We start from the raw sequence: 12,576 nt of genomic DNA on the forward strand, positions 1-12,576 counted from the left end.
GGGCACCACTGGCGAGATCCGTGAGGGCCCTGGGAACCCCATAGGAACCACCGAAGGAGCTTCTGTGTCTGTTCATAGTTCACGCCATAGTTCATACCATAGTTCATGCCATGGTTCACGCCATGGTTCATAGCATAGTTCATGCCATGGTTCACGCCATGGTTCATAGCATATTTCATGCCATAGTTCATGCCATGGTTCATGCCATAGTTCATACCATAGTTCATGCCATGGTTCACGCCATGGTTCATAGCATAGTTCATACCATAGTTCATGCCATGGTTCATGCCATAGTTCATGCCATGGTTCATGCCATAGTTCATGCCATGGTTCATACCATAGTTCAGTGCAATCATAGCACGATTGCAACAGTGTTAACTTTCAAGCTATTTACTAACAAAGTTACCACACAGGCACCACCCTCAAATGCCTCGGGCTCTCTGCCTCAGTCCCTTGTCACCTCTGTCCGCCTCTTCCTCTCCTCCTTCATCCCCTCACTACCTGTGACACTCCAACCCTGGAACCAACGATCGGGGGGATTTGTTTTCAGCAGATAATGTCCGTGTCTTTGTTTCCTGTGTCATCATGCGGCGGATGAGTGAGGTTATTGGTGTTTGTTTCCTTCTGACTTATTTCTCCTAACATGTTGTCTTCCAGTCCCATCCAAGTTACCGCAAAATGCAAGATTTCATCTTTTCTTACAGCCACCTAGTATTCCATTTGGTGACTATGCCACGACTTTTTTTTTTTTTTTTATCCAATCACAGTAGTTCGACATTTGGGTTGTTTCCTTATTCTGGCCCTTGAACTAAGCACAACAATGAATATTGACGTGGGTACATCACTTTGAATTACTGTTTTTGTGTTCTTTGTATAGAAGCCAAGAAATGGGATAGCTAGGTCATATGGAAGTACTATTTTTAATTTTTAAGGAGCATTGTTTTTCACAAAGGCTGAGCTAGATGATATTCCCATCAATAGCGAAAGAGGGTTCCTTTTCAGAACATTTCTGCCAGCGTCTGTGATTTCCAGCCTTTCTGATACATGCCATTCTCACTGACACGAGATAAGATTGTCCATTTTGATTCATACATATATATATATATATATATCTGTGTGTATGACTGCATAAGAAAAAGGCTCAAATAATAACCAACCTCACAGCTTGAGAAACTAAAAACAATGCCAAAAGCCAAAAAAAGAACAAAAAAAAGGGTCTCATGGCACAGGGAAGGAAGGAAATAGTGGTTCAAAGGTCAGTGAAATCAGGAGCTGCTTTCTTAAAAGAATTGATAAGTTTGGCAAACCTTTAGCTAGACTCAAGAGGGAAAAAGAGAAACACCCCAAAATAAATGGGAGCAGTCACGAAAGGGGAGAAGTTATAGCTGATACCTCAGAAATACAAAAGAGTGTAATCGTTTTGTATTTCGTATTTTGAGTCACTGTGAACAACTCCCTGCCACTAAGCTGGAGAACCTAAAAGAAATGGATTCAGGTTTGAAATCCTGTAACTTCCCAAGACTTTGAATCCGAAGAGACCCATCGGGGCCAGGAAGTCGAAAGGGTGGCTGGAGAGCGTCCCAAGAACCAGAGAGCTTCCCAAGCCCAGGTCCAGGGCCCGGGTGGGTCCAGGGCCCTTGGCCCGTGGTTGCTCCCACGCCGGAAAGGAAAGCTGGAAAGGAAAGCTGGAAAGATTCAGTCACAGAGGCCAGGCAGGCCCCCAGCTCTAGGTGACTTCAAATGCAAATGCCTACTGGGGGCGGCTCAGAGGAATTCACAGCGAGAAGGGCCCAAGCATTTGTTGGAAAATAGGAACAATTTAACTTCTGTAAACAAGCTCACAGCTTGGAACCCAGCAGGCCTATTTTGGATTAAATTGTTTATTAATTAAACTCAAATGATTTAAACATTCATCACACCTCCCAGAAAACAAAAACAAAACCCCCCAAATATCCCAGGGGTTTGTGTCTCACACACACACACACACACACACACACACACACACACACAGTACACAGGAGTCTCTCTCACATGCTATTCAGTATGTGGACACACAGGACTCACACACTCTTACACACACATATACACACCAGGTGCAGAGATCAGGGTGATCTCACACACATGCACATTCTCTGTCTCACGGGCTCATGCATGCACACACATACCCCGCAGAGGACTCTCTCTCTCTCTCTCTCTCTCTCACACACACACACACACACACACACACACACCCTCCAGTGTGTAAAAACCAGAGGATCCTGTCTCTCTCTCTCTCTCTCTCTCTCTCTCTCTCTCTCTCTCTCTCTCACACACACTCACACACACACACACACACACACACACACACATAGACACACATCCTACAAAGTGCAGAGACCAGAGCAGTTCTTGCCCATACACGAACACACACACACACACACACACACACACACACACTCCAGTGTGCAGACCAGGGCAACCTCTGTCTCTGTCTCTGTCACACACACACACACACACACAGAGGCACAGAGGCACACACACACATAACAAACACACAGAGGCTCACACGCACACACAGGCAGGAACACACATATGCACATGCACACACGCACACACGTACAAACAACACACACGCATAGACACACACAGGCACACACACAGGCACACACACAGGCGCACACACACACACACACAGGCGCACACGCACTCAGGCGGGAGGCGCCTCCCGGCCGCCCCGCCCGCCCGCCCGCCCGGCGCTGCGCGGCGCGTTGGCAGTTGGCGACCCCCCTGCGTCCCCCCGCGCGCCTGCCCTTATTTGTGCAGCCGCGCCCGGCCGGGACCCCCCTGCGCGCGCGGCCCTGTCCGAGCCGAGTCCGCACCCGCCGCCGGAGCCGCCGACATGGGGCCGAAGAAGGGCCGCGGGGCGCCGGGCGCGAGCGCCGAGCCGGCCCCGACGTGCTGCGGCTGCCGCTTCCCGCTGCTGCCCGCGCTGCTGCAGCTGGGCCTGGGCCTGGGCGTCGCCGTGGGGGGCTTCCTGCAGGCCAGCGTCAGCCCCTCGCTGCTGCTCAGGGACACCCCGTACTGGGCGGGCATCACCGTAAGCATCGGCCGCCGGGCCGCGAGTGGACACTAACCCGCCTGCATGCGCCCCCGGGGAAGCCCCGGCCTAACCCGCACACCAGCGCCCCGGGGGCGACCCCCCAGCGCCCCTTCCTCGCTCCGGCCAGTGTCCGCCGCACCCGCGGGGCTAAAGCAGGACGGGAGTGGCCAGGCCTGGGGCTATTTGGGGCCAGGGCTGGGCCTTCCCGGACACAGCTGTCGTGGGGATAGCAGCCCGGCCTGCCCTGCCTGCTCAGGGGCGCCAGGCCCGGCAGGCTGCATTTAGGGAGCGCCAGCTGTGTGCGCCCCGGGCCAGGGGCCTCCCCTGTGCTTCTGCATGCCTGCCCCTCAGGCTGCATTTAGGGAGCACCAGCTGTGTGCGCCCCCGGGCCAGGGGCCTCCCCTGTGCTTCTGCATGCCTGCCCCTCAGGCTGCATTTAGGGAGCACCAGCTGTGTGCGCCCCCGGCCAGGGGTCTCCCCTGTGCTCCTGCATGCCTGCCCCTCAGGCTGCATTTAGGGAGCACCAGCTGTGTGCGCCCCGGGCCAGGCCTCCCCTGTGTTCCTGCAGTGTCTGCCTCTCCTTTGTGCAGTTTTTTCCTGCTCCTCACCCAGGAGTGGGCGGACCAGGCCTTGCAGGGGTGCGGGTAGCCGGGCCGGCTAATTCCCGGAGCCTCAGGCCAGCGTCTCAGAGCCGCTCCACCACCACCTTTATTCTGTCGTTCCTTTAAGTTTTTGCTTTGGGGGCCGCCCCCTGCGGTGCTCGGGGACCACGTGGGCTGCAGGAGGAGGGAGCCTGGGTCAGCCGCCTGCAAGGCGAGCTCTGGGCAGCAGGACTGCCTCCCCGCCCACGGGTCACCTGTGGCTTCTAACAGCATCAGGGGGCGTCCAGTGGCGACTGACCCGTGACTTGGCCCTTGCAGGTGGGCCTGGTCATTCCCCTTGGGATGAGGCCGCAGACTCTGGGAGGTCCAAGACCATCCTCGGGGCGGTGGGGACGGACGCCGGGTGGCTTGGAGCGTCCTCACTGCTGTCTCTGGTCACAGGTCACAGGTCACAGGTCACAGGTCACCTCCAGAACACAGGGTGCACCCAGGGGTCCCGACTCCCCCGGGATCTGCTCGTCCCAGGGACAGACGTGGAGGCTTTGGGACGCGCATCCGTGCCGCCAGCTCCTGATTAAGGCTGTTGACACTCTCGCACTCCTGCCGAATAATTGGAAACTTTTAATTTGTGTACTAAGAATTCCCAGGAAATTACCATGATTGGAGTTTTCTAAATCAAGTGATTTTAAAAATAGCTTGTCAGGGAGATAGGCTGAGTCTTTCCGTTATCTCTGGGGGTCTCAGAGCCGGGTGGGCAGGGGCGGGGGGTGTCCGTGTTTCCTTTCGGGTTGTGGCTGAAGGGCGAGCAGGACAGACAGACAGACAGACAGGCTCCCACTGTGTGATTGGGACCAGCACTGGCTCCGTCCTCTCCTCATTTCAGCTCTGAGGCACAGAAGCCAACTAAACAACTCCTCCCCGCCCCCCACAAACAAGACACAAGTGTGGGGGTGGGGGGTGTCTAAAAAAGGTCTTGGGGCTGGAGCATAGCACAGCGGGGAGGGCGTTTGCTTGCGAGCAGCCGACCCGGGTTCGATTCCCAGCATCCCATAGGGTCCCCCGAGCACCGCCAGGAGTAATTCCTGAGTGCAGAGCCAGGAGTAACCCCTGTGCATCGCCAGGTGTGACCCAAAAAGCCTATATATCACATATATATATGGTCTCAATGCTGTGGGCACGGGCCTTTGGGCTCTGCAGGGCATCTTCGCCCTGACTGCACTTACGAAGCACCGGGGTCTCCCCAGCGGGGTCCCCCCAGCAGCCTGTCCCCTTAGCGCTGCTCCACCTGGACGGCTCACTGCTCTGTGTTCTCTAGGTGCAGATGTTACCCGCCCGCCTTCCTGTTTTGCAGACAAGGGGTGAGGGGCAGTTGAGGGTGGCCCCTGCTCCCACGCCCCTCCTGTGCCCTGCTGCATGCCCGGTGGCGAGGTCCCCAGTTCCAGGCCTCCAGGGCAGGGACACCTGGTGGGGAGGCAGAGGGGGGCAGACCCCGTCTGAGGGGACACGCAGGCGCCCAGGTCGGAGCACCCCTGTTGGCTGCTTGTGGGGTCCCGCTGGTTTCTCCGCGGCAGAGGCAGGGGACGCTGGAGTCCCTGCCCTGAGGGTCTGGTCTGCTGCGGAAGCAAAGGCACCTTTCCTGCCTCTGAGGAAGGTGGCAGCTGTTGGCAAGCCGCATGCCCGAGGTCTTCTTAGCTGATCTCAGTCGCGTGGGTTTTGTCTGGGGGCCGTCCCGGCTGTGCTCAGGGAGCACCCTGGCAGGCTCGGGGAACAGCCGTGGTGCTGGGGATGGGGGCGGATGGCCACGTGCCAGGCCAGGGCACTCTCTGCTGGGCCGCCTCTCCGGGCCCTGGCCGCTGGCTTTCAGGGGGCTGCCCCTTGCTGGTGCTGGGCTGCGGGACCACCCCCCCTTCTCGGGGCGAGGGCCAGGGAGCCCCATGCTCAGGCCGCCAGTGCCTCGGGGACCCCTGGGGGCTGCCTGGCCCGTGCGTCCCCCCTCTGCCGTCTCTTCCTGACTGGAACGGGCTTGTCTGCGGTGGCTTGTGACGCGCACGCGCAGAGGCGCAGCGGACACGCCCGTGTCTCCGTGTCCCGAAGGGCGGGGTGCATGCAGCGGGCTTTGTGACACGTGTGTGCCCGCGCCCGGGTGGGCTGCAGTGGTTTCAGGACGGCGCGGACCGTTCGCTGCTCTCCCCGGGCTCCTGGGGGGGGCTGTGAATTATCGGCTGCTGCTTCCCGATGCGCTGGTGAAAGCCAGGCTGGGGGACAGGGCGCTTGGGGGGCAGAGACTGGCCTGCCTGGAGGGTCCCACTGTGGAACTGCACCAGGCCAGTTGTGGGGGCCGAGTCTCCTCCGGGCACCTCTTGGTGTGTCTCAGGGGTGTGCCGCCGCGCTCCTGGGGTTCGAGGCCTCTCCCGTGTAGAAGCTCAGCAGGGGGGTTGCTGTTGGCCATATCTGGGTGACCCGCTGGCCGTCCAGGGGCTTCTGGCCTACTGGAGGGGCCACGTGTGGTGCGACACACCGCCCCATGGATGTGTGGGAGAGCACAGGGCACGTCTCTCCGGTGTGCCCCTCAGAGAGGGGACTCCTTGGCTAGGTTTCCTGTGGGGAGGGAGTGAGGCCGCCATGTGGGAGAAGACGGTCAGACGGTCGGGGGAGGATTCGCACGTGAGGCGTCAGGGCGGTGCATCCACAGGGCAGTCACGGCCCAGGAGTCACTGCACCGGAGTTGGCGTGTCGCTCCTCATGAGGCAGCACGGCGGGAGTGAAGCCGTCGCGATGGCGAGACTCTGCTTCTTCCTCGGATGAGCAGAGCTCGGGCAGAGCCGACACCTCCCCGGCCGGAACTTTCCCTCCTTCCTCTCCGTCCGGAGAAGCCTGCGGGGCTGCTCGGCAGCACGCAAAGCGCCAGCCTGACAACGACAGAGCCCGGGGGCTCCCAGACAGCCTGACGGGCACGCGCCCTCATCGCATCTGACGGTGATGAATACTTCCCGTTGGAAAATGCAGCGCGCACATAGATTTTTAAATCCATTTACCTCTCCAAGCATTTCTCTGCCAGGGACTCCTTTACTCCGGCACCTGGGCTCTGCCGTCAGTGTGGGAGCCGGCTCTGGCTTCTCGTGTCCAGTGTGGGGGTCAGTGGGCGTCAGGGTCTCGGCCCCCCGGAGAGGAAGGGAGGAATTCCTCCCAGGAAGCTGGGGAGCTCTTGGCCCCCTGCAGATGTTTAGCTGCTCGCACCCTCTCCCTTGCTCCCCTGGCCTGCGCAGCTGAAATAAAAATTAATCACAGCAGCGTTTAGGGGAAGTGCTTGGGAGGAAAGGAAGGATATTTCTTTGCCTTAATGCCGTCTCGGGAATGACTGAGAGACCCCTCAAGAATCTCAGTAGCAATCTTCATAGGTCAGTTTACTGTACGGAATGGACAAAAGGCAGGCGGCTCAGGTTTCTAAAATCTATTTCAATTCTTGTCTTAATGATAGGAAGGATGGGTTCTTTACTGATTTTAAAACAAAACACACCCTGAAGTTCACCAGTAGGTCTGTGACATATAACAACGAAAGACGTTGAATTAGCCATGATTTACACGTGCAGGGACAAAGGCCTGACTTGACGGACTGGACCGTGGCTGTAGAGAGAAGCTGGATAGAGATGGAGATCTGGAATTTGAGTTTTATGGATAAATCCTAAAATGAGCCAGGAAGCTAAAAAAGCACGTCACTTGCAAGATAGGTGTGTGGCATTTGAGAAATTTAATCTGGAGCTATGTGTTAGGATTATGTTCTTGGTAATATATTATTTTTCATCTGGGACATTAATAAGCTTCCAAAAACCTAATGTTGCCCCTCTGGTGCTCCTGGGAAATAAGTTTTATTGCAGCAACTGTCACAGGATTGTTAGGAGTTGACAGGTGATGATTATATGGCCTACCTTAATCTCCACTGAGTATGTATAATAAATAATGGCTGAGAAATTATCTTACAGGTTCTTGAGGCTCCCAAAGATCGTATTAAAACGGAGTGTAATTGAATTACATTGTAAAAAAATTTATTTTCGTAAGTATGTGAACATAAGGGGGTGTGGTGCCGCCAGCAGGTCGACCCGTACCTGAGGGGTGAATCACCCGCCTGACGGTGCCTTCAGACTTCCAGATACCCCAAAATTGCTGCTGTGCCTTTGGCCAGACCCCAACAACTTGGGACCAAGCTCACCAAGAAATTAAACGGCCAAAAGTGAGGTATGTGGGAGACATAGCCACAAACCACCTCCGGCTCAGCTATGTAAGCTCAAAGCATCCGCCCCTCTCGGAGAGCCCCGCAAGCTACCAAGGATATCCCGCCTATATGGCAGAGCCTGGCAAGCTACCCATGACATATTCAACATGCCCAAAACAGTAACAACAACGTGCTCTTCGTGTTCCTGGAGCGAGCAGGCGCCATTGGGCTACACTAGCACAGGACAGGGAGGAACAGAGACATTACTGGAGCCCGCTCAAGCAATTGATAAGCAGCGGGATGACAGTAGCAGTGTGAACATAAAAAGGAATGTTCTAGAATTTCATGACAATTTTAGGAATAAAGAATATTTCCTGAAAGAATTTTAGGAATGAGGAGAAAGGGAGGTTAAGAGTGAGCAAGTCACTAGACACTCAGGATCGTTAGGGGAATGAATCCCGCCCAGCCTCGGAGACAGCAGTGTGTATGTTACCGGGAACATGCCCACGTCCTCTCTCTTCTCTCCTGTAGGGAGGAGGGCCAGAGTGTGGTGTGTTCCGACCTGGCCCTACAAGCATGCTCAACTCTGAAACTTCGGAGATGTCAGTGATTGTCTTGGATTTATTGTATTTATCTCGGGGGTTGCTCTTGGGGGTTCTCAGAGCACGTGGCAGCGGGGACAGTACCCCGGCCTCCTGCCTGTGCTCGGTACGTGCTCCTTCAGAAGCGACCTCTCTGGCTCCTGGCCCCAGTGTTTTATGAGGGAAACACTGGTCCACGGAGTAAGAGCGTCACCGAATAAGAAAAGCAAAGCGTGGCCTCTCCGTAAGTGCCGCCCGTGTTCCCGGGGCCACACCGTGCCTGTGACACGCAGTGGGTGGCAGGAAATGCCGACGCGGAATTGGTGGAACATGTGCTACTATCAGAGCTTCCCCCGAAGGTGGCGCGTGCATTTTAACGTGACGTGTTGGGGAAGAATGGAGCCCAGGTGTTGTGCGTGGAGAGCCGTGGACTTCACCACGGAGCCACTTCCTGCCCCGTTGAAGTTTATCAATAAGGTTTCAGACAACTGTGAGGGGGGGTGATTGTCCCGCCGTGCGTGTCCGGGTTGTGGGAATATTCAGAGGCATGACCTGAGCAGTCCCTTTCGTGTTGCAACATGATTGCAGAGAAACAAAAGATCATTTGGACTTACCTGTAGTGCCCTCGTTAGGACCGACGGGGCTGGGTGCTGGGGGCATGTCGGCGCCCAGGGGCCCCCAGTGGAGGGAGTGATGCTCCCAAAGAGACCCCCCGGCTCCCATGAACTGGGTGGGTCCGGCTTGGAAAGGCGGGTGCATCCCAGGCTTCCTCACGCCTCTGACATTTCTGCTCGGGATATTCTCGAGCTGGCCCCGCTTGCCCGGGCAGGACTCGGAGGGGCTGGCGTCAGCGTGGGTGCTCGCCTGCAGGGACGAGGGGGGAAGCCAGTGCCTGTCGCAGTGTCACAGTGGGACAGGAAGGGAAGCCAGTCGCTGAGCCCTAATCCACTGTCACTTCACAGCAAAACAGACTCACTGCAGAGGGCCCTGATCCCGGCCAGCCAGAGAAATGCAGTTCCCCAGAGCCCGCCCAGACTGCAGAGAAATGCAGTTCCCCAGAGCCCGCCCAGACTGCAGAGAAATGCAGTTCCCCAGAGCCCGCCCAGACTGCAGAGAAATGCAGTTCCCCAGAGCCCGCCCAGACTGCAGAGAAATGCAGTTCCCCAGAGCCCGCCCAGACTGCAGAGAAATGCAGTTCCCCAGAACCTGCCCAGACTGCAGAGAAATGCAGTTCCCCAGAACCCGCCCAGACTACCAGAGAAATGCAGTTCCCCAGAGCCCGCCCAAAGGCAGGGCCGAGGAACCCTCCTCCAGGCTCTGTGGGGCTGCTGTCACCCCCCAGCGCCCGCTGTGCCAACACTCAAGTCCAGCTTGGCGGCGCCAAGTTCACGAGCTGAAGGTGAACTCCGGAGACTAAGTGGGTGCCGGGAGCGCTATTTATAGCACCAACGCCGGCTTTCTGAGGCGCGTCCTCTCCGCGGGCTGGAGGGCTGCTCAGTGTGTGAAACTGTGCAGGCCGGGCGGGCAGTGCCCAGGGAGAGGCCGCCCCGGCCCGGTCAGTTCAGGGTCCACAGGCGCCCACCCTCACAGCAGAGCTGGTCTCCCGCTGTGGAGCACACAGGGAGGTTCCTCTCCTCCCCTCCCCTCCCCCTCCCAGCCGCCCTGGGCTCAGGCCTGAACATCTGAGCAGAGACGGGGTCGGGGGGTGGCCCAGCCCGCATGGCCCCACCCTGCGGGGAGCAGCGTGGCGTCCGGGTCGGGGTACGCAGCCAAGGGGGGTCTGCGCTGTGCTCCCAGCACGTGTGGGGGGTCAGAGGACCCCACCGCAGTGGAGCTGAGGTCGGCGGCAGAGACACTCCTGTGAAGTGCTCCCTGCGGCTCAGCGGGTTGTGCGTCTGCAGGTGCTGAGCTGTGGGCCTGGGGGGCACGGAGGGGCTGGGAGGAGGGGGGCTGTGTCCCACCCCCAGTGTGCTTCCCCGAGGACTGATTCCACAGCGAGCTCGAGCACCACCCCTTTGCAGCGGCCTGGGCTTTCTGTGCGGGGACCGGCAGGTGGGCAGACGCCGGGCTGGGGGTCCGCCGCTGGGTGCCGGCCAGCCCCTCCCCGTCCCTTCCCGTCCTAGGTGTGGCCCCTGCTTTGCTCCCCCGAAACTGTGCCAGGACAGCGTGGGGGAGGCCTCACCTGGTCCCCAGACAGCCTCGTGCCCCCATCCGCCTGGGCCCCAGAAGCGAGGGGGCGCACCCCAAGGCGTGAGGGGCAGTCAGGACATGAAGGAGACCCACATGAGGAAGAACCACGGTCACTCCACGGTACCCAGGAGAGGGAGGGGGACAGGGAGGGGGACAGGGACAAGGAGAGAGAGGGAGGGAGAGAGAGAGGAGAGAGGGAGAGGGAAAGAGAGAGAAAGAGGGGGAGAGAAGGGGAGAGAGGGGGAGAGAGGAAGAGGGAGAGAGAGGGAGGGAGAGGGAGGGACAGAGAAAGGGAGAGGGAGAGAGAGACAGGAAGAGACAGGGAGGGAGAGAGAGGGACGGGGACAAGGAGAGAGAGGGATGGATGGGGCCAGGGAGAGGGAGGGTGGGAGGGAGGGAGGGAGACAGAGAGAGGCAGGGAGGGACAGAAACAGCGAGAGGGAGGGGAGAGACGGGGACAGGGAGAGGGAGGGAGGGAGGGAGGGAGGGAGGGGGACAGGGAGAGGCAGAGAGGGACGGGAACAGGGAGAGGGGGGGACAGGGAGAGGCAGGGAGGGACGGGGCCAGGGAGAGGGAGGGAGGGGCGGGGACAGGGAGAGGGAGCCCCTCAGCCTCCGGAAGGTTCCGCAGGAGGACAGACCAGCGTCTTGATCGGGCCGTGGCCCTTCACAGAGGAGCAGCTGGGGCTGATGCAGGTTCTCATCCCAGGGGAAGGTACCACTGTGGCTTTGGTCAGTTGCGGCCACTTGGGCCTGCGTCACCCTGAGTCTTTCCACCTTGGACCTCCCTGGAGTCTCGCCCCCGGGCCGCCCTTCTCACCCACACGCACAAAACCCTCAGTGTCCGCCTCGCCGGGTGGCCACGGGGAAGAGCGGGAGGGCCGGGGGCTGTCTGGGACACTGACCTCGGGAGGACAGGCGCTTCTCAGAGATTGTGCTGCCCGTCCTTGGAGCTCCCAGGAGCTCCCGCCCCATTCCCCCTCCCTCCTCCCTCCTTCCTTCCTTTCTTCCCCCCTCCCTCCTCCCTCCCCCTCTCCTCCCTCCCTCTCCTCTCCCTCCCTCCTTCCTTCCTTTCTTCCTCCCTCCCTCCTCCCTCCCCTCTCCCTCCCTCCCTCCCCTCTCCTCCCTCCCTCCCTCCTTCCTTCCTTTCTTCCTCCCTCCCTCATCCCTCCTCTCTCCCTCCTTCCTTCCTTCCTTCCTTCCTTCCTTTCCTTCCTTCCTTCCTTCCTTCCTTCCTTCCTTCCTTCCTTCCTTCCTTCCTTCCTCCCCTCCCTCCCTCCCTCCTTTCTCTCTCTTTCTTCTTCTTCTTCTTTCTTTCTCTTCTTTCTTTCTTTCTTTCTTTCTTTCTTTCTTTCTTTCTTTCTTTCTTTCTTCTTCTCTCTCTCTCTCTCTTTCTTTCTTTCTTTCTTTCTTTCTTTCTTTCTTTCTTTCTTTCTTTCTTTCTTTCTTTCTTTCTTTCTCTCTCTCTCTCTCTTTCTTTCTTTCTTTCTTTCTCTCTCTCTCTTTCTTTCTTTCTTTCTTTCTTTCTTTCTTTCTTTCTTTCTTTCTTTCTTTCTTTCTTTCTTCTTCTTTCTTTCTTTCTCTCTTATCTCTTTCTCTCTTTCTTGTTCCCCTTCTCTTCTTTCTTGTTGTAAAAGTGCTTTCAATTTAGAAAAACTTCTTGATAAAAATAATTGTTTTAAGGTTGAATAGGCCTGTCCTCCCATTTGGCTCCTGCTGCTGTTATATTTATTGATTTGTGGTGTCCTTTCTTTAATGGTGCAATTTCATGCGTCTGTATTTGCTGTACTAGTTCAGCAAGCAGAACCCAAGGGTGTTCCTGCGGACTGTGTCCCTAGCCGGAGACACCGCTAACTTCTGCTGGAGCCCCTCAGTCCTTGACAGATTCCGGGGGCGTCAGCTAAGGCCTCTGGCA

The 12,576-nt window shown here is 57.5% G+C and overlaps 1 protein-coding gene across 1 annotated transcript in view; it reads left to right on the top strand.

Moving 5' to 3' along the window:
- The first annotated feature begins 585 nt into the window (after positions 1–585).
- Positions 586–12,576, top strand: part of SSPN (sarcospan) — a 37,236-nt gene continuing 25,245 nt past the window's right edge. Inside the window, exons 1-2 of the mRNA XM_055117990.1 lie at positions 586–598; positions 2,691–3,076. Of these exons, the coding sequence (XP_054973965.1) occupies positions 586–598; positions 2,691–3,076 (399 nt within the window). The remainder of the gene's footprint in view (positions 599–2,690; positions 3,077–12,576) is intronic.

The sequence above is a fragment of the Sorex araneus genome, chromosome 10 (genome assembly GCF_027595985.1).
Source record: "Sorex araneus isolate mSorAra2 chromosome 10, mSorAra2.pri, whole genome shotgun sequence".
NCBI classification, from domain to species: Eukaryota; Metazoa; Chordata; class Mammalia; order Eulipotyphla; family Soricidae; genus Sorex; species Sorex araneus.